The sequence below is a fragment of the Heptranchias perlo genome, chromosome 9 (assembly GCF_035084215.1).
Source record: "Heptranchias perlo isolate sHepPer1 chromosome 9, sHepPer1.hap1, whole genome shotgun sequence".
In the NCBI taxonomy this organism is placed as follows: Eukaryota; Metazoa; Chordata; class Chondrichthyes; order Hexanchiformes; family Hexanchidae; genus Heptranchias; species Heptranchias perlo.
In genome coordinates, this window is record NC_090333.1 from 86,186,721 (window position 1) to 86,208,779 (window position 22,059).

The 22,059-nt window shown below is 46.3% G+C and overlaps 1 protein-coding gene across 1 annotated transcript in view; it reads left to right on the plus strand.

The window, feature by feature from the left end:
- Positions 1-22,059, plus strand: part of tnr (tenascin R (restrictin, janusin)) — a 349,786-nt gene that overhangs the window by 8,984 nt on the left and 318,743 nt on the right. Inside the window, exon 2 of the mRNA XM_067989625.1 lies at positions 271-747. Coding sequence (XP_067845726.1) covers positions 271-747 — 477 coding nt within the window. The remainder of the gene's footprint in view (positions 1-270; positions 748-22,059) is intronic.

The following is a 22,059-nucleotide window of genomic DNA, read 5'->3' on the forward strand; positions in this document are numbered from 1 at the left end:
TCTCCCTCTCCCTCTCTCTCTCTCCCCCTCCCCCTCTCTCCCCCTCCCACTCTCCCCCTCCCCCTCTCCCTCTCTCTCTCTCTCCCTCCCCCTATCTCTCTCTCTCTCCCCCATCTCTCTCTCCCCCTATCTCTCTCTCCCCCTCTCCCTCTCCCTCTCTCTCCCCCTATCTCTCTCTCCCCCTCTCTCTCTCCCCCTATCTCTCTCTCCCCCTCTCTCTCTCCCCCTATCTCTCTCTCCCTCTCTCCCCTTCTCCCTCTCTCTCTCTAGGTCGGATTGAATATGCTCCCATATGCAATGGGCACGGAAACTTCAGCATGGAGACCTGTGAGTGCAGCTGCGAGGTGGGCTGGATGGGGAAAGACTGTTCGGTGTCCCGCTGCCTGGCCAACTGCTCTGGGCGTGGGTTGTGTGTCGATGGGCAGTGCCTCTGTGACCGAGATTACATGGGACAGGACTGCGGTGATGTGCGATGTCCCAGGGACTGCAGCGGACATGGCCTGTGTGTGGAGGCAGAGTGTGTCTGTGAGGAGCCGTACAAAGGGGCGGACTGTGGGCAGCTAAAGTGCCCGAGCGGGTGCTGGGGCCGTGGGCGGTGTGTTAACGACTCCTGCCTTTGTGACGAGGCCTACACCGGCGAGGACTGCAGCCAGCTCAGGTGCCTGGACGACTGCAGCGACAAGGGGCTGTGCACTCATGGGATCTGCTCCTGTCAGGATGGGTACACGGGAGAGAATTGTGCAGCAGGTAAGGTTCGAACATACTCTGGAGGGGGGGCAGCAGGAGGTGAATGGAGGGTGAGGAGGGGCTGAGATCAGGGTCCGAACTCTTACCTTTGCTTCAGCAAGATTGATAGGCTGTTGAACGGGACACTGTGAATTGGAATGAGCATCCGTTTCAAAACACAACATGTCCAGGTCCACTGAAGTCCATCGAAAGTAAACCAGGCCGGGGTGGGGGGTACAACGGACGGCCAATCACATCGAGCAGATCGGTTCGTTAAATGAAGCCCTCCCTCCTTCGAGGTGGACCATGGAGTCCCTTTCCTGTGGAGAAAACTCACTGACCAGAGCTGAGTCAAGGTGAATGTACACTCGACTAGAGACTCTGGGTGATCACACACTCTATTACAGACTCTGGGTGATCACACACTCTATTACAGACTCTGGGTGATCACACACTCGACTAGAGACTCTGGGTGATCACACACTCGACTACAGACTCTGGGTGATCACACACTCTATTACAGACTCTGGGTGATCACACACTCTATTACAGACTCTGGGTGATCACACACTCTATTACAGACTCTGGGTGATCACACACTCTATTACAGACTCTGGGTGATCACACACTCCATTACAGACTCTGGGTGATCACACACTCGACTACAGACTCTGGGTGATCACACACTCCATTACAGACTCTGGGTGATCACACACTCTATTACAGACTCTGGGTGATCACACTCTATTACAGACTCTGGGTGATCACACACTCGTCTACAGACTCTGGGTGATCACACACTCTGCCACAGACTCTGGGTGATCACACACTCTATTACAGACTCTGGGTGATCACACACTCTGCCACAGACTCTGGGTGATCACACACTCTATTACAGACTCTGGGTGATCACACACTCTATTACAGACTCTGGGTGATCACACACTCTATTACAGACTCTGGGTGATCACACACTCTATTACAGACTCTGGGTGATCACACACTCTATTACAGACTCTGGGTGATCACACACTCTACCACAGACTCTGGGTGATCACACACTCTATTACAGACTCTGGGTGATCACACACTCGACTACAGACTCTGGGTGATCACACACTCTATTACAGACTCTGGGTGATCACACACTCTATTACAGACTCTGGGTGATCACACACTCTACCACAGACTCTGGGTGATCACACACTCTATTACAGACTCTGGGTGATCACACACTGTATTACAGACTCTGGGTGATCACACACTCTATTACAGACTCTGGGTGATCACACACTCTATTACAGACTCTGGGTGATCACACACTCTATTACAGACTCTGGGTGATCACACACTCGTCTACAGACTCTGGGTGATCACACACTCTGCCACAGACTCTGGGTGATCACACACTCTATTACAGACTCTGGGTGATCACACACTCTGCCACAGATTCTGGGTGATCACACACTCTATTACAGACTCTGGGTGATCACACACTCTATTACAGACTCTGGGTGATCACACACTCGACTACAGACTCTGGGTGATCATACACTCTATTACAGACTCTGGGTGATCACACACTCTATTACAGACTCTGGGTGATCACACACTCTATTACAGACTCTGGGTGATCACACACTCTACCACAGACTCTGGGTGATCACACACTCTATTACAGACTCTGGGTGGTCACACACTCGACTACAGACTCTGGGTGATCACACACTCTATTACAGACTCTGGGTGATCACACACTCTATTACAGACTCTGGGTGATCACACACTCTACCACAGACTCTGGGTGATCACACACTATTACAGACTCTGGGTGATCACACACTCTATTACAGACTCTGGGTGATCACACACTCTATTACAGACTCTGGGTGATCACACACTCTATTACAGACTCTGGGTGATCACACACTCTACCATAGACTCTGGGTGATCACACACTCTACCACAGACTCTGGGTGATCACACACTCTATTACAGACTCTGGGTGATCACACACTCGATTACAGACTCTGGGTGATCACACACTCTATTACAGACTCTGGGTGATCACACACTCTACCACAGACTCTGGGTGATCACACACTCTACCACAGACTCTGGGTGATCACACTCTATTACAGACTCTGGGTGATCACACACTCGTCTACAGACTCTGGGTGATCACACACTCTGCCACAGACTCTGGGTGATCACACACTCTATTACAGACTCTGGGTGATCACACACTCTACCACAGACTCTGGGTGATCACACACTCTATTACAGACTCTGGGTGATCACACACTCGACTACAGACTCTGGGTGATCACACACTCTATTACAGACTCTGGGTGATCACACACTCTATTACAGACTCTGGGTGATCACACACTCTACCACAGACTCTGGGTGATCACACACTATTACAGACTCTGGGTGATCACACACTCTATTACAGACTCTGGGTGATCACACACTCTATTACAGACTCTGGGTGATCACACACTCTATTACAGACTCTGGGTGATCACACACTCTACCACAGACTCTGGGTGATCACACACTCTACCACAGACTCTGGGTGATCACACACTCTATTACAGACTCTGGGTGATCACACACTCTATTACAGACTCTGGGTGATCACACACTCTATTACAGACTCTGGGTGATCACACACTCTACCACAGACTCTGGGTGATCACACACTCTACCACAGACTCTGGGTGATCACACACTCTATTACAGACTCTGGGTGATCACACACTCGTCTACAGACTCTGGGTGATCACACACTCTATTACAGACTCTGGGTGATCACACACTCTATTACAGACTCTGGGTGATCACACACTCGACCACAGACTCTGGGTGATCACACACTCTATTACAGACTCTGGGTGATCACACACTCTATTACAGACTCTGGGTGATCACACACTCTATTACAGACTCTGGGTGATCACACACTCGACTACAGACTCTGGGTGATCACACACTCTATTACAGACTCTGGGTGATCACACACTCTACCACAGACTCTGGGTGATCACACACTCTATTACACACTCTGGGTGATCACACACTCTATTACAGACTCTGGGTGATCACACACTCTATTACAGACTCTGGGTGATCACACACTCTATTACAGACTCTGGGTGATCACACACTCTATTACAGACTCTGGGTGATCACACACTCTATTACAGACTCTGGGTGATCACACACTCTGCCACAGACTCTGGGTGATCACACACTCTATTACAGACTCTGGGTGATCACACACTCGACTACAGACTCTGGGTGATCACACACTCTATTACAGACTCTGGGTGATCACACACTCGACTACAGACTCTGGGTGATCACACACTCTATTACAGACTCTGGGTGATCACACACTCTATTACAGACTCTGGGTGATCACACACTCTGCCACAGACTCTGGGTGATCACACACTCTATTACAGACTCTGGGTGATCACACACTCTACCACAGACTCTGGGTGATCACACACTCCACCACAGACTCTGGGTGATCACACACTCTATTACAGACTCTGGGTGATCACACACTCTATTACAGACTCTGGGTGATCACACACTCTATTACAGACTCAGGGTGATCACACACTCTACCACAGACTCTGGGTGATCACACACTCTATTACAGACTCTGGGTGATCACACACTCTATTACAGACTCTGGGTGATCACACACTCGACTACAGACTCTGGGTGATCACACACTCTATTACAGACTCTGGGTGATCACACACTCTACCACAGACTCTGGGTGATCACACACTCTATTACAGACTCTGGGTGATCACACACTCTATTACAGACTCTGGGTGATCACACACTCTACCACAGACTCTGGGTGATCACACACTCTATTACAGACTCTGGGTGATCACACACTCAATTACAGACTCTGGGTGATCACACACTCTATTACAGACTCTGGGTGATCACACACTCTGCCACAGACTCTGGGTGATCACACACTCTATTACACACTCTGGGTGATCATACACTCTGTTACAGACTCTGGGTGATCAAACACTCTACCACAGACTCTGGGTGATCACACACTCTATTACAGACTCTGGGTGATCACACACTCGATTACAGACTCTGGGTGATCACACACTCTATTACAGACTCTGGGTGATCACACACTCTGCCACAGACTCTGGGTGATCACACACTCTATTACACACTCTGGGTGATCACACACTCGACTACAGACTCTGGGTGATCACACACTCTATTACAGACTCTGGGTGATCACACACTCTACCACAGACTCTGGGTGATCACACACTCTATTACAGACTCTGGGTGATCACACACTCTATTACAGACTCTGGGTGATCACACACTCTATTACAGACTCTGGGTGATCACACACTCGACTACAGACTCTGGTTGATCACACACTCTGTTACAGACTCTGGGTGATCACACACTCTATTACAGACTCTGGGTGATCACACACTCTACCACAGACTCTGGGTGATCACACACTCTATTACAGACTCTGGGTGATCACACACTCTGCCACAGACTCTGGGTGATCACACACTCTATTACACACTCTGGGTGATCACACACTCTGTTACAGACTCTGGGTGATCACACACTCGACTACAGACTCTGGGTGATCACACACTCTATTACAGACTCTGGGTGATCACACACTCGTCTACAGACTCTGGGTGATCACACACTCTGCCACAGACTCTGGGTGATCACACACTCTATTACAGACTCTGGGTGATCACACACTCTGCCACAGACTCTGGGTGATCACACACTCTGTTACAGACTCTGGGTGATCACACACTCTGTTACAGACTCTGGGTGATCACACACTCTATTACAGACTCTGGGTGATCACACACTCTACTACAGACTCTGGGTGATCACACACTCTATTACAGACTCTGGGTGATCACACACTCTGTTACAGACTCTGGGTGATCACACACTCTACCACAGACTCTGGGTGATCACACACTCGACTCCAGACTCTGGGTCATCACACACTCTATTACAGACTCTGGGTGATCACACACTCTGCCACAGACTCTGGGTGATCACACACTCGACTACAGACTCTGGGTGATCACACACTCTATTACAGACTCTGGGTGATCACACACTCTACCACAGACTCTGGGTGATCACACACTCTATTACAGACTCTGGGTGATCACACACTCTGCCACAGACTCTGGGTGATCACACACTCTATTACACACTCTGGGTGATCACACACTCGACTGCAGACTCTGGGTGATCACAGACTCTATTACAGATTCTGGGTGATCACAGACTCTATTACAGACTCTGGGTGATCACACACTCGACTACAGACTCTGGGTGATCACACACTCGACTACAGACTCTGGGTGATCACACACTCTATTACAGACTCTGGGTGATCACACACTCTACCACAGACTCTGGGTGATCACACACTCTATTACAGACTCTGGGTGATCACACACTGTATTACAGACTCTGGGTGATCACACACTCTATTACAGACTCTGGGTGATCACACACTCTATTACAGACTCTGGGTGATCACACACTCTATTACAGACTCTGGGTGATCACACACTCGTCTACAGACTCTGGGTGATCACACACTCTGCCACAGACTCTGGGTGATCACACACTCTATTACAGACTCTGGGTGATCACACACTCTGCCACAGACTCTGGGTGATCACACACTCTATTACAGGCTCTGGGTGATCACACACTCTATTACAGACTCTGGGTGATCACACACTCGACTACAGACTCTGGGTGATCACACACTCTATTACAGACTCTGGGTGATCACACACTCTATTACAGACTCTGGGTGATCACACACTCTATTACAGACTCTGGGTGATCACACACTCTACCACAGACTCTGGGTGATCACACACTCTATTACAGACTCTGGGTGATCACACACTCGACTACAGACTCTGGGTGATCACACACTCTATTACAGACTCTGTGTGATCACACACTCTATTACAGACTCTGGGTGATCACACACTCTACCACAGACTCTGGGTGATCACACACTATTACAGACTCTGGGTGATCACACACTCTATTACAGACTCTGGGTGATCACACACTCTATTACAGACTCTGGGTGATCACACACTCTATTACAGACTCTGGGTGATCACACACTCTACCATAGACTCTGGGTGATCACACACTCTACCACAGACTCTGGGTGATCACACACTCTATTACAGACTCTGGGTGATCACACACTCTATTACAGACTCTGGGTGATCACACACTCTATTACAGACTCTGGGTGATCACACACTCTACCACAGACTCTGGGTGATCACACACTCTATTACAGACTCTGGGTGATCACACACTCTATTACAGACTCTGGGTGATCACACACTCGTCTACAGACTCTGGGTGATCACACACTCTGCCACAGACTCTGGGTGATCACACACTCTATTACAGACTCTGGGTGATCACACACTCTGCCACAGACTCTGGGTGATCACACACTCTATTACAGACTCTGGGTGATCACACACTCTATTACAGACTCTGGGTGATCACACACTCTATTACAGACTCTGGGTGATCACACACTCTATTACAGACTCTGGGTGATCACACACTCTATTACAGACTCTGGGTGATCACACACTCTACCACAGACTCTGGGTGATCACACACTCTACCACAGACTCTGGGTGATCACACACTCTATTACAGACTCTGGGTGATCACACACTCGTCTACAGACTCTGGGTGATCACACACTCTATTACAGACTCTGGGTGATCACACACTCTATTACAGACTCTGGGTGATCACACACTCGACCACAGACTCTGGGTGATCACACACTCTATTACAGACTCTGGGTGATCACACACTCTATTACAGACTCTGGGTGATCACACACTCTATTACAGACTCTGGGTGATCACACACTCGACTACAGACTCTGGGTGATCACACACTCTATTACAGACTCTGGGTGATCACACACTCTACCACAGACTCTGGGTGATCACACACTCTATTACACACTCTGGGTGATCACACACTCTATTACAGACTCTGGGTGATCACACACTCTATTACAGACTCTGGGTGATCACACACTCTATTACAGACTCTGGGTGATCACACACTCTATTACAGACTCTGGGTGATCACACACTCTATTACAGACTCTGGGTGATCACACACTCTGCCACAGACTCTGGGTGATCACACACTCTATTACAGACTCTGGGTGATCACACACTCGACTACAGACTCTGGGTGATCACACACTCTATTACAGACTCTGGGTGATCACACACTCGACTACAGACTCTGGGTGATCACACACTCTATTACAGACTCTGGGTGATCACACACTCTATTACAGACTCTGGGTGATCACACACTCTGCCACAGACTCTGGGTGATCACACACTCTATTACAGACTCTGGGTGATCACACACTCTACCACAGACTCTGGGTGATCACACACTCCACCACAGACTCTGGGTGATCACACACTCTATTACAGACTCTGGGTGATCACACACTCTATTACAGACTCTGGGTGATCACACACTCTATTACAGACTCAGGGTGATCACACACTCTACCACAGACTCTGGGTGATCACACACTCTATTACAGACTCTGGGTGATCACACACTCTATTACAGACTCTGGGTGATCACACACTCGACTACAGACTCTGGGTGATCACACACTCTATTACAGACTCTGGGTGATCACACACTCTACCACAGACTCTGGGTGATCACACACTCTATTACAGACTCTGGGTGATCACACACTCTATTACAGACTCTGGGTGATCACACACTCTACCACAGACTCTGGGTGATCACACACTCTATTACAGACTCTGGGTGATCACACACTCAATTACAGACTCTGGGTGATCACACACTCTATTACAGACTCTGGGTGATCACACACTCTGCCACAGACTCTGGGTGATCACACACTCTATTACACACTCTGGGTGATCATACACTCTGTTACAGACTCTGGGTGATCAAACACTCTACCACAGACTCTGGGTGATCACACACTCTATTACAGACTCTGGGTGATCACACACTCGATTACAGACTCTGGGTGATCACACACTCTATTACAGACTCTGGGTGATCACACACTCTGCCACAGACTCTGGGTGATCACACACTCTATTACACACTCTGGGTGATCACACACTCGACTACAGACTCTGGGTGATCACACACTCTATTACAGACTCTGGGTGATCACACACTCTACCACAGACTCTGGGTGATCACACACTCTATTACAGACTCTGGGTGATCACACACTCTATTACAGACTCTGGGTGATCACACACTCTATTACAGACTCTGGGTGATCACACACTCGACTACAGACTCTGGGTGATCACACACTCTGTTACAGACTCTGGGTGATCACACACTCTATTACAGACTCTGGGTGATCACACACTCTACCACAGACTCTGGGTGATCACACACTCTATTACAGACTCTGGGTGATCACACACTCTGCCACAGACTCTGGGTGATCACACACTCTATTACACACTCTGGGTGATCACACACTCTGTTACAGACTCTGGGTGATCACACACTCGACTACAGACTCTGGGTGATCACACACTCTATTACAGACTCTGGGTGATCACACACTCGTCTACAGACTCTGGGTGATCACACACTCTGCCACAGACTCTGGGTGATCACACACTCTATTACAGACTCTGGGTGATCACACACTCTGCCACAGACTCTGGGTGATCACACACTCTGTTACAGACTCTGGGTGATCACACACTCTGTTACAGACTCTGGGTGATCACACACTCTATTACAGACTCTGGGTGATCACACACTCTACTACAGACTCTGGGTGATCACACACTCTATTACAGACTCTGGGTGATCACACACTCTGTTACAGACTCTGGGTGATCACACACTCTACCACAGACTCTGGGTGATCACACACTCGACTACAGACTCTGGGTCATCACACACTCTATTACAGACTCTGGGTGATCACACACTCTGCCACAGACTCTGGGTGATCACACACTCGACTACAGACTCTGGGTGATCACACACTCTATTACAGACTCTGGGTGATCACACACTCTACCACAGACTCTGGGTGATCACACACTCTATTACAGACTCTGGGTGATCACACACTCTGCCACAGACTCTGGGTGATCACACACTCTATTACACACTCTGGGTGATCACACACTCGACTGCAGACTCTGGGTGATCACAGACTCTATTACAGATTCTGGGTGATCACAGACTCTATTACAGACTCTGGGTGATCACACACTCGACTACAGACTCTGGGTGATCACACACTCGACTACAGACTCTGGGTGATCACACACTCTATTACAGACTCTGGGTGATCACACACTCTACCACAGACTCTGGGTGATCACACACTCTATTACAGACTCTGGGTGATCACACACTGTATTACAGACTCTGGGTGATCACACACTCTATTACAGACTCTGGGTGATCACACACTCTATTACAGACTCTGGGTGATCACACACTCTATTACAGACTCTGGGTGATCACACACTCGTCTACAGACTCTGGGTGATCACACACTCTGCCACAGACTCTGGGTGATCACACACTCTATTACAGACTCTGGGTGATCACACACTCTGCCACAGACTCTGGGTGATCACACACTCTATTACAGGCTCTGGGTGATCACACACTCTATTACAGACTCTGGGTGATCACACACTCGACTACAGACTCTGGGTGATCACACACTCTATTACAGACTCTGGGTGATCACACACTCTATTACAGACTCTGGGTGATCACACACTCTATTACAGACTCTGGGTGATCACACACTCTACCACAGACTCTGGGTGATCACACACTCTATTACAGACTCTGGGTGATCACACACTCGACTACAGACTCTGGGTGATCACACACTCTATTACAGACTCTGTGTGATCACACACTCTATTACAGACTCTGGGTGATCACACACTCTACCACAGACTCTGGGTGATCACACACTATTACAGACTCTGGGTGATCACACACTCTATTACAGACTCTGGGTGATCACACACTCTATTACAGACTCTGGGTGATCACACACTCTATTACAGACTCTGGGTGATCACACACTCTACCATAGACTCTGGGTGATCACACACTCTACCACAGACTCTGGGTGATCACACACTCTATTACAGACTCTGGGTGATCACACACTCTATTACAGACTCTGGGTGATCACACACTCTATTACAGACTCTGGGTGATCACACACTCTACCACAGACTCTGGGTGATCACACACTCTATTACAGACTCTGGGTGATCACACACTCTATTACAGACTCTGGGTGATCACACACTCGTCTACAGACTCTGGGTGATCACACACTCTGCCACAGACTCTGGGTGATCACACACTCTATTACAGACTCTGGGTGATCACACACTCTGCCACAGACTCTGGGTGATCACACACTCTATTACAGGCTCTGGGTGATCACACACTCTATTACAGACTCTGGGTGATCACACACTCGACTACAGACTCTGGGTGATCACACACTCTATTACAGACTCTGGGTGATCACACACTCTATTACAGACTCTGGGTGATCACACACTCTATTACAGACTCTGGGTGATCACACACTCTATTACAGACTCTGGGTGATCACACACTCTGCCACAGACTCTGGGTGATCACACACTCTATTACAGGCTCTGGGTGATCACACACTCTATTACAGACTCTGGGTGATCACACACTCGACTACAGACTCTGGGTGATCACACACTCTATTACAGACTCTGGGTGATCACACACTCTATTACAGACTCTGGGTGATCACACACTCTATTACAGACTCTGGGTGATCACACACTCTACCACAGACTCTGGGTGATCACACACTCTATTACAGACTCTGGGTGATCACACACTCGACTACAGACTCTGGGTGATCACACACTCTATTACAGACTCTGTGTGATCACACACTCTATTACAGACTCTGGGTGATCACACACTCTACCACAGACTCTGGGTGATCACACACTATTACAGACTCTGGGTGATCACACACTCTATTACAGACTCTGGGTGATCACACACTCTATTACAGACTCTGGGTGATCACACACTCTATTACAGACTCTGGGTGATCACACACTCTACCATAGACTCTGGGTGATCACACACTCTACCACAGACTCTGGGTGATCACACACTCTATTACAGACTCTGGGTGATCACACACTCTATTACAGACTCTGGGTGATCACACACTCTATTACAGACTCTGGGTGATCACACACTCTACCACAGACTCTGGGTGATCACACACTCTACCACAGACTCTGGGTGATCACACTCTATTACAGACTCTGGGTGATCACACACTCGTCTACAGACTCTGGGTGATCACACACTCTGCCACAGACTCTGGGTGATCACACACTCTATTACAGACTCTGGGTGATCACACACTCTGCCACAGACTCTGGGTGATCACACACTCTATTACAGACTCTGGGTGATCACACACTCTATTACAGACTCTGGGTGATCACACACTCTATTACAGACTCTGGGTGATCACACACTCTATTACAGACTCTGGGTGATCACACACTCTATTACAGACTCTGGGTGATCACACACTCTATTACAGACTCTGGGTGATCACACACTCTACCACAGACTCTGGGTGATCACACACTCTACCACAGACTCTGGGTGATCACACACTCTATTACAGACTCTGGGTGATCACACACTCTATTACAGACTCTGGGTGATCACACACTCTATTACAGACTCTGGGTGATCACACACTCTACCACAGACTCTGGGTGATCACACACTCTACCACAGACTCTGGGTGATCACACACTCTATTACAGACTCTGGGTGATCACACACTCTATTACAGACTCTGGGTGATCACACACTCTATTACAGACTCTGGGTGATCACACACTCTATTACAGACTCTGGGTGATCACACACTCTATTACAGACTCTGGGTGATCACACACTCGACCACAGACTCTGGGTGATCACACACTCTATTACAGACTCTGGGTGATCACACACTCTATTACAGACTCTGGGTGATCACACACTCTATTACAGACTCTGGTTGATCACACACTCGACTACAGACTCTGGGTGATCACACACTCTATTACAGACTCTGGGTGATCACACACTCTATTACAGACTCTGGGTGATCACACACTCTACCACAGACTCTGGGTGATCACACACTCTATTACAGACTCTGGGTGATCACACACTCTACCACAGACTCTGGGTGATCACACACTCTATTACAGACTCTGGGTGATCACACACTCGACTACAGACTCTGGGTGATCACACACTCGACTACAGACTCTGGGTGATCACACACTCTATTACAGACTCTGGGTGATCACACACTCTATTACAGACTCTGGGTGATCACACACTCTATTACAGACTCTGGGTGATCACACACTCTACCACAGACTCTGGGTGATCACACACTCTATTACACACTCTGGGTGATCACACACTCCATTACACACTCTGGGTGATCACACACTCTATTACAGACTCTGGGTGATCACACACTCTATTACAGACTCTGGGTGATCACACACTCTATTACAGACTCTGGGTGATCACACACTCTATTACAGACTCTGGGTGATCACACACTCTATTACAGACTCTGGGTGATCACACACTCTGCCACAGACTCTGGGTGATCACACACTCTATTACAGACTCTGGGTGATCACACACTCTACCACAGACTCTGGGTGATCACACACTCTACCACAGACTCTGGGTGATCACACACTCTGTTACAGACTCAGGGTGATCACACACTCTACCACAGACTCTGGGTGATCACACACTCTATTACAGACTCTGGGTGATCACACACTCTATTACAGACTCTGGGTGATCACACACTCTATTACAGACTCTGGGTGATCACACACTCTATTACAGACTCTGGGTGATGACACACTCTACCACAGACTCTGGGTGATCACACACTCTATTACAGACTCTGGGTGATCACACACTCGATTACAGACTCTGGGTGATCACACACTCTATTACAGACTCTGGGTGATCACACACTCTGCCACAGACTCTGGGTGATCACACACTCTATTACACACTCTGGGTGATCATACACTCTGTTACAGACTCTGGGTGATCACACACTCTATTACAGACTCTGGGTGATCACACACTCTATTACAGACTCTGGGTGATCACACACTCTATTACAGACTCTGGGTGATCACACACTCTGCCACAGACTCTGGGTGATCACACACTCTATTACACACTCTGGGTGATCATACACTCTGTTACAGACTCTGGGTGATCACACACTCTATTACACACTCTGGGTGATCACACACTCTATTACAGACTCTGGGTGATCATACACTCTATTACAGACTCTGGGTGATCACACACTCGACTACAGACTCTGGGTGATCACACACTCGACTACAGACTCTGGGTGATCACACACTCTATTACAGACTCTGGGTGATCACACACTCTGCCACAGACTCTGGGTGATCACACACTCTATTACAGACTCTGGGTGATCACACACTCTGTTACAGACTCTGGGTGATCACACACGCGACTACAGACTCTGGGTGATCACACACTCGTCTACAGACTCTGGCTGATCACACACTCTGTTACAGACTCTGGGTGATCACACACTCTATTACAGACTCTGGGTGATCACACACTCTATTACCGACTCTGGGTGATCACACACTCTGCCACAGACTCTGGGTGATCACACACTCGACTACAGACTCTGGGTGATCACACACTCGACTACAGACTCTGGGTGATCACACACTCTATTACAGACTCTGGGTGATCACACACTCTATTACAGACTCTGGGTGATCACACACTCTACCACAGACTCTGGGTGATCACACACTCGACTACAGACTCTGGGTGATCACACACTCTATTACAGACTCTGGGTGATCACACACTCTACCACAGACTCTGGGTGATCACACACTCTATTACAGACTCTGGGTGATCACACACTCTATTACACACTCTGGGTGATCACACACTCTATTACAGACTCTGGGTGATCACACACTCGACTGCAGACTCTGGGTGATCACAGACTCTATTACAGATTCTGGGTGATCACAGACTCGATTACAGACTCTGGGTGATCACACACTCTATTACAGACTCTGGGTGATCACACACTCTATTACAGACTCTGGGTGATCACACACTCTACCACAGACTCTGGGTGATCACACACTCTATTACACACTCTGGGTGATCACACACTCTGTTACAGACTCTGGGTGATCACACACTCTATTACAGACTCTGGGTGATCACACACTCTACCACAGACTCTGGGTGATCACACACTCGACCACAGATTGTGCTGGAATACAATTCTGCTGCTGCTGATGGCCCACAGTGCCTCATGGATGCCCAGTTTTGAGCTGCTAGATCTGTTCTGAATCTATCCCATTTAGCACGGTGGTAGTGCCACACAACACGTTGGATGGTGTCCTCAGTGCGAAGACGGGACTTTGTCTCCACGATGACTGTGTGGTGGTCACTCCTACCAATACTGTCATGGACAGTGCATCTGCGACAGGTAGATTGGTGAGGTCAAGTAAGTTTTTCCCTCGTGTTGGTTCGCTCACCACCTGCCGCAGGCCCAGTCTGGCAGCTATGTCCTTCAGGATTCAGCCAGCTCGGTCAGTAGTGGTGCTACCGAGCCACTCTTGGTGATGGACATTGAAATCCCCCACCCAGAGTACATTCTGTGCCCTTGCTACCCTCAGTGCTTCCTCCAAGTGGTGTTCAACATAGAGGAGGACGGATTCATCAGCTGAGGGAGGACGGTAGGTGGTAATCAGCAGGAGGTTTCCTTGCCCATGTTTGACCTGATGCCATGAGATTTCATGGGGTCCAGAGTCAATGTTGAGGACACCCAGGGCCACTCCCTCCTGACTGTATATCACTGTACCGCCACCTCTGGTGGGACAGGACATACCCAGGGATGGTGATGGAAGAGTCTGGGACGTTGGCTGAAAGATATGATTCTGTGAGTATGGCTATGTCAGGCTGTTGCTTGACTAGTCTGTGGGACAGCTCTCCCAATTCTGGCACAAGTTCCCAGATGTTAGTGAGGAGGACTTTGCAGGGTCGACTGGGCTTGGTTTGCCTTTGTCGTGTCCGATGCCGGGTGGTCCGTCCGGTTTTATTCTTATTGTGACTTTTTTTAGCAAGATTTTACAGCTGAGTGTCTTGCTAGGCCATTTCAGAGGGCAATTAAGAATCAACCACATTGCTGTGGGTCTGGAGTCACATGTTGGCCAGACCGGGTAAGGACGGCAGGCTTCCTTCCCTAAAGGTCATTCGTGAACCAGATGGGTTTTTACGACAATCAGGTAGTTTCATGGCCATCATTACTGACACTGGTATTTTAATTCCAGACTTTTATTTCATTAATTGAATTTAAATTCCCCAGCTGCCATGGCGGGATTTACACTCATGACTCTGGATTATTAGTCCGGGCCTCAGGAACATAACCACTATGCTACCGTATAGGTACACATCGCCCTCTAATTATAGATACGCATCTCCCTGTAATTATAGATATACATCTCTCCGTAATATAGATGCACGTCTCTCTGTAATATAGATACACATCTCCCTGTGATACAGATACATGCCTCCATGTAATATAGATACACCTCCCTCTCCAATATAGATAAACGTCTCCCTGTAATACAGATACACGTCTCTCTGCAATATAGATGCACACGTCTCTGTAATATAGAGACACGCCACCCTGCAAAAGGAACACACGTCTCTCTGTAATATCGATACACATCTCCCTGTACTAGAGATACACGCCTCTCTGTAATATAGATATACGTCTCTCTGTAATATTGATACACGACCCACTGTAATATCGATACACGTCTCCCTGCAATATGGATACACATCTCTATGTAATATGGATACACGTCCTTCTGTAATATAGAAACACATCTCCCTTCAATTTAGATACATGTCTCTCTGTAATAATATAGATACACGTCTCTCTCCAATATAGATACACGTCACACTGTAATATGTATGCACGTCTTCCTTCATTATAGATACACTTCTCCCTTCATTAGAGATACACGTCTCTCTGTAATATAGATACACGTCTCTCTGTAATATAGATACACATCTCCGTGTAATTTAGATACACGTCTCTCTGTAATATAGATACACGTCTCTCTGTAATATAGATACACATCTCCGTGTAATATAGATACACGTCTCTCTGTAATATAGATACACGTCTCTCTGTAATATAGATACACATCTCCGTGTAATATAGATACACGTCTCTCTGTAATATAGATACACGTCTCTCTGTAATATAGATAAACATCTCTCTGTAATTTAGATACACGTCGCTCTGTAATATAGATATACTTCAACCTGTAACATAGATACACGTCTCTCTGTAATATAGATACACGTCTCTCTAATATAGATTCGCAACTCCCTGTAATATAGCCAATCGTCTCACTGTAATATAGATACACATCTCTCTGCAATAGATACATGTCCCTCTGTAATATAGATACACATCTCCCTCTAATTATAGATACGCATCTACCTGTAATATAGATACACAACCCTCTGCAATATAGATACACATCTCTCTGTAATATTGATATACGTCTCCCTGTAATATTGATACACATCTCTCTGCAATATAGATATACGTCCCTCTTCAATATAGATACGCACGTCTCTCTGTAATATAGATACACATCTCCCTGTAATATAGGTACACTTCTCCCTGCAATGTAGATACAAGTCCCTCTGCAATACAGATACACCTCCCTCTCCAATATCGATACACGTCTCCCTGTAATATAGATACACGTTCCTCTGTAACATAGATACACATCTCCCTGTAATATAGACATTAGTGTCTCTATAATATAGATACTCGTCTCTCTGTAATATAGATATATGTCCCTCTGCAAAATAGATACATGTCTCCCTGTAATATAGATATCCGAATCTCTGTAATATAGATACACGTCTCCCTGTAATATAGATACATGTCCTTCTGTAATATAGATACTCGTCTCTCTGTAACATAGATACACGTCCCTCTGCAATATAGATACACATCTCACTGTAATATAGATACACTGCTCCCTTCTATATAGATACATGTCCCTCGGGAATATAGATTCACGTCTCTCTGTAATATAGATATACATCTCTCTGTAATATAGATTCACGTCTCTCTGTAATATAGATACATATCTCTCTGTACTATAGATATACATCTCTCTGTAATATAGATTCACGTCTCTCTGTAATATAGATACATATCTTTCTGTACTATAGATATACATCTCTCTGTAATATAGATTCACGTCTCTCTGTAATATAGATACATATCTCTCTGTAATATAGATATACATCTCTCTGTAGCATAGATGCACATCTCTCTGTAGTATAGATACACGTTCTCTCTATAATATAGATACTTGTCACTGCAACATAGAGACACGACTCTGTAATATAGATATACGTCTCACTGTAATTTAGATGCACGTCTCCCTGTAATATAGATACACGTCTCTCTGTAATATAGATACACGTCTCTCTGCAATATAAATACATATCGCTCTGCAATATAGATACACATCCCCCTGTAATATAGGTACACTTCTCTCTGTAATTTAGATACACATCTCTCTTCAACATAGATACTCGTCTCTCTGTAATTTATGTACATGTCTCTGTAATAAAGATACACATCCCTCTGTAATATAGATGCACGTCTCTCTGTAATATAGATACACATCTCTCCATAATACATAAACATCTCTCCGTAATATATAAACATCACCAAGTAATATAAATTCACATCCCTCTGTAATATAGATATACGCCCCTCTTTAATATAGATAAATGTCCCTCGGCAATATCCATACATATCTCCCTGTATTATTGATACACGTCTCTCTGTAATATAAGAACATAAGAAATAGGAGCAGGAGTAGGCCAATCGGCCCCTCGAGCCTGCTCCGCCATTCAATAAGATCATGGCTGATCTGATCCCAACCACAAATCTAAAGAACACAAGAAGTAGGAGCAGGACCCGGCCACTCAGCCCCTGGGCCCTCTCCGCCACCCACAGGGCCTTGACCGATCCGAACTCAGCTTCATGTCCAATTACCTGCCCGCTCCCCATAACCCCTAATTCCCTTTACTTCTAGGAAACTGTCTATTTCTGTTTAAAATTTATTTAATGATGTAGCTTCCACAGCTTCCTGGGGCAGCAAATTCCACAGACCTACTACCCTCTGAGTGAACAAGTTTCTCCTCATCTCAGTTTTGAAAGAGCAGCCCCTTATTCTAAGATTATGCCCCCTAGTTCTAGTTTCACCCATCCTTGGGAACATCCTTACCGCATCCACCCGATCAAGCCCCTTCACAATCTTATATGTTTCAATAAGATCGCCTCTCATTCTTCTGAACTCCAATGAGTAGAGTCCCAGTCTACTCAACCTCTCCTCATATGTCCGCCCCCTCATCCCCGGGATTAACCGAGTGAACCTTCTTTGTACTGCCTCTAGAGCAAGTATGTCTTTTCTTAAGTCTGGAGACCAAAACTGTATGCAGTATTCCAGGTGCGGTCTCACCAATACCTTATATAACTGCAGCAATACCTCCCTGTTTTTATATTCTATCCGCCTAGCAATAAAAGCCAACATTCCGTTGGCCTTCTTGATCACCTGCTGCACCTGCATACTAACTTTTTGATTTTCTTGCACTGGGACCCCCAAATCCCTTTGTACTGCAGTACTTTCCAGTTTCTCGCCATTGAGATAATAACTTGCTCTCTGATTTTTCCTGCCAAATTGCATAACCTCACATTTTCCAATATTGTATTGCATCTGCAAAATCTCCGCCCACTCACCCAGCCTGTCTATATCCCCTTGTAGGTTTTTTATGTCCTCCTCACTCTCTACTTTCCCTCCCATCTTTGTATCATCTGCAAACTTTGATATGTTACACTCGGTCCCCTCCTCCAAATCGTTAATATAGATTGTAAAGAGTTGGGGACCCAGCACCGACCCCTGCGGAACACCACTGGCTACTGGTTGCCAGTCCGAGAATGAACCATTTATCCCAACTCTCTGCTTCCTGTTAGATAACCAATCCTCCACCCATGCCAGAATATTACCCCCAATCCAGTGATTCTTTATCTTGAGCAATAATCTTTTATGTGGCACCTTGTCGAATGCCTTCTGGAAGTCCAAATACACTACGTCCACTGGTTCCCCTTTATCCACCCTGTACGTTATATCCTCAAAGAACTCAAGCAAATTTGTCAGACATGACTTCCCCTTCGTAAAGCCATGCTGACTTTGTCCTATTAAATTATGTTTATCCAAATGTTCCGCTACTGTCTCCTTAATAATAGACTCCAAAATTTTACCCACCACAGATGTTAAGCTAACTGGTCTATAATTTCCAGCCTTCTGCCTACTACCCTTTTTAAATAAGGGTGTTACATTAGCAGTTTTCCAATCTGCCGGGACCTTTGCTGAGTCCAGAGAATTTTGGAAAATTATTACCAAAGCATCCACAATCCCTACTGCCACTTCCCTCAAGACCCTAGGATGTAAGCCATCAGGTCCAGGGGATTTATCCGCCTTGAGTCCCATTATTTTACTGAGTACCAATTCCTTAGTGATTTTAATCGTATTTAGCTCCTCCCCCCCTAGAGCCCCCTGTTTGTCCAGTGTTGGGATATTCTTAGTGTCCTCTACCGTAAAGACTGAAACAAAATATTTGTTCAGCATTTTTGCCATCTCCATGTTTCCCACCATTAATTTCCCGGTCTCATCCTCGAAGGGACCTACATTTGCCTTCGCCACCCTTTTTCTTTTTATATAACTGCAGAAACTCTTGCTATCTGTTTTTATATTTTTTGCTAATTTATTTTCATAATCTATCTTCCCTTTCTTAATCAATCCTTCAGTTACTTTTTGCTGTCTTTTGAAGACTTCCCAATCTTCTATCCTCCCACTAAGTTTGGCTACCTTATATGTCCTTGTTTTTAGTCAGATACTATCCTTAATTTCTTTACTTAGCCACGGATGGCTGTCATTTCTTTTACACCCTTTTTTCCTCAGTGGAATATATATTTTTTGAAAGTTGTAAAATAACTCCTTAAATGAACACCACTGGTCATGTACCGTCTTACCCTTTAATCTATTTTCCCAGTCCACTTTAATCAATTCCGCTCTGATACCATCATAGTCTCCTTTATTCAAGCTCAGTACGCTTGTTTGAGAACCAACCTTCTCACCCTCTAATTGGATATGGAATGCAACCATGTTATGGTCACTCATTCCAAGGGGATCCTTAACTTGGACATTATTAATTAATCCTGGCTCATTACACAGGACCAGGTCTAAGGTTGCTTGCCCCCTTGTAGGATCAGTTACATACTGCTCAAGAAATCCATCCCGAATACACTCAATAAACTCTTCCTCAAGGCTGCCCTGCCCAATTTGATTTGTCCAGTTAATATGATAGTTAAAATCCCCCATAATTATAGCTGTTCCCTTATTACATGCCCCGACTATTTCCTGATTAATACTTCTTCCAGCAGAGTTGCAACTATTAGGAGGCCTATATACTACGCCCACGAGTGTTTTTTTCCCCTTATTATTCCTTATCTCTACCCAAACTGTTTCATTATCCTGATCCTTTGTCCCAATATCATTTCTCTGTATTACAGTGATTCCTTCCTTTATTAACATAGCCACCCCACCTCCCCTTCCTTCCTGCCTGTCCTTCCTGATTATTAAATACCCTGGCATATTTAATTCCCAGTCGTTGTCACCCTGCAGCCATGTTTCTGTAATGGCCACAAGATAATACCCATACGTAGTTATTTGTCCCGTTAACTCGTCCATTTTATGACGAATGCTACGTGCATTCAGATAAAGAACTTTCAAATATGTTTTGTGACACTTAGTTCCTGCTTTTTCCTTTTTTAACACTTTACCTTTTACTCCATACCTTCTGTCCCTTCCTGACACGCTTTCCTCTGTCTCCCTGCTCAGGTTCCCAACCCCC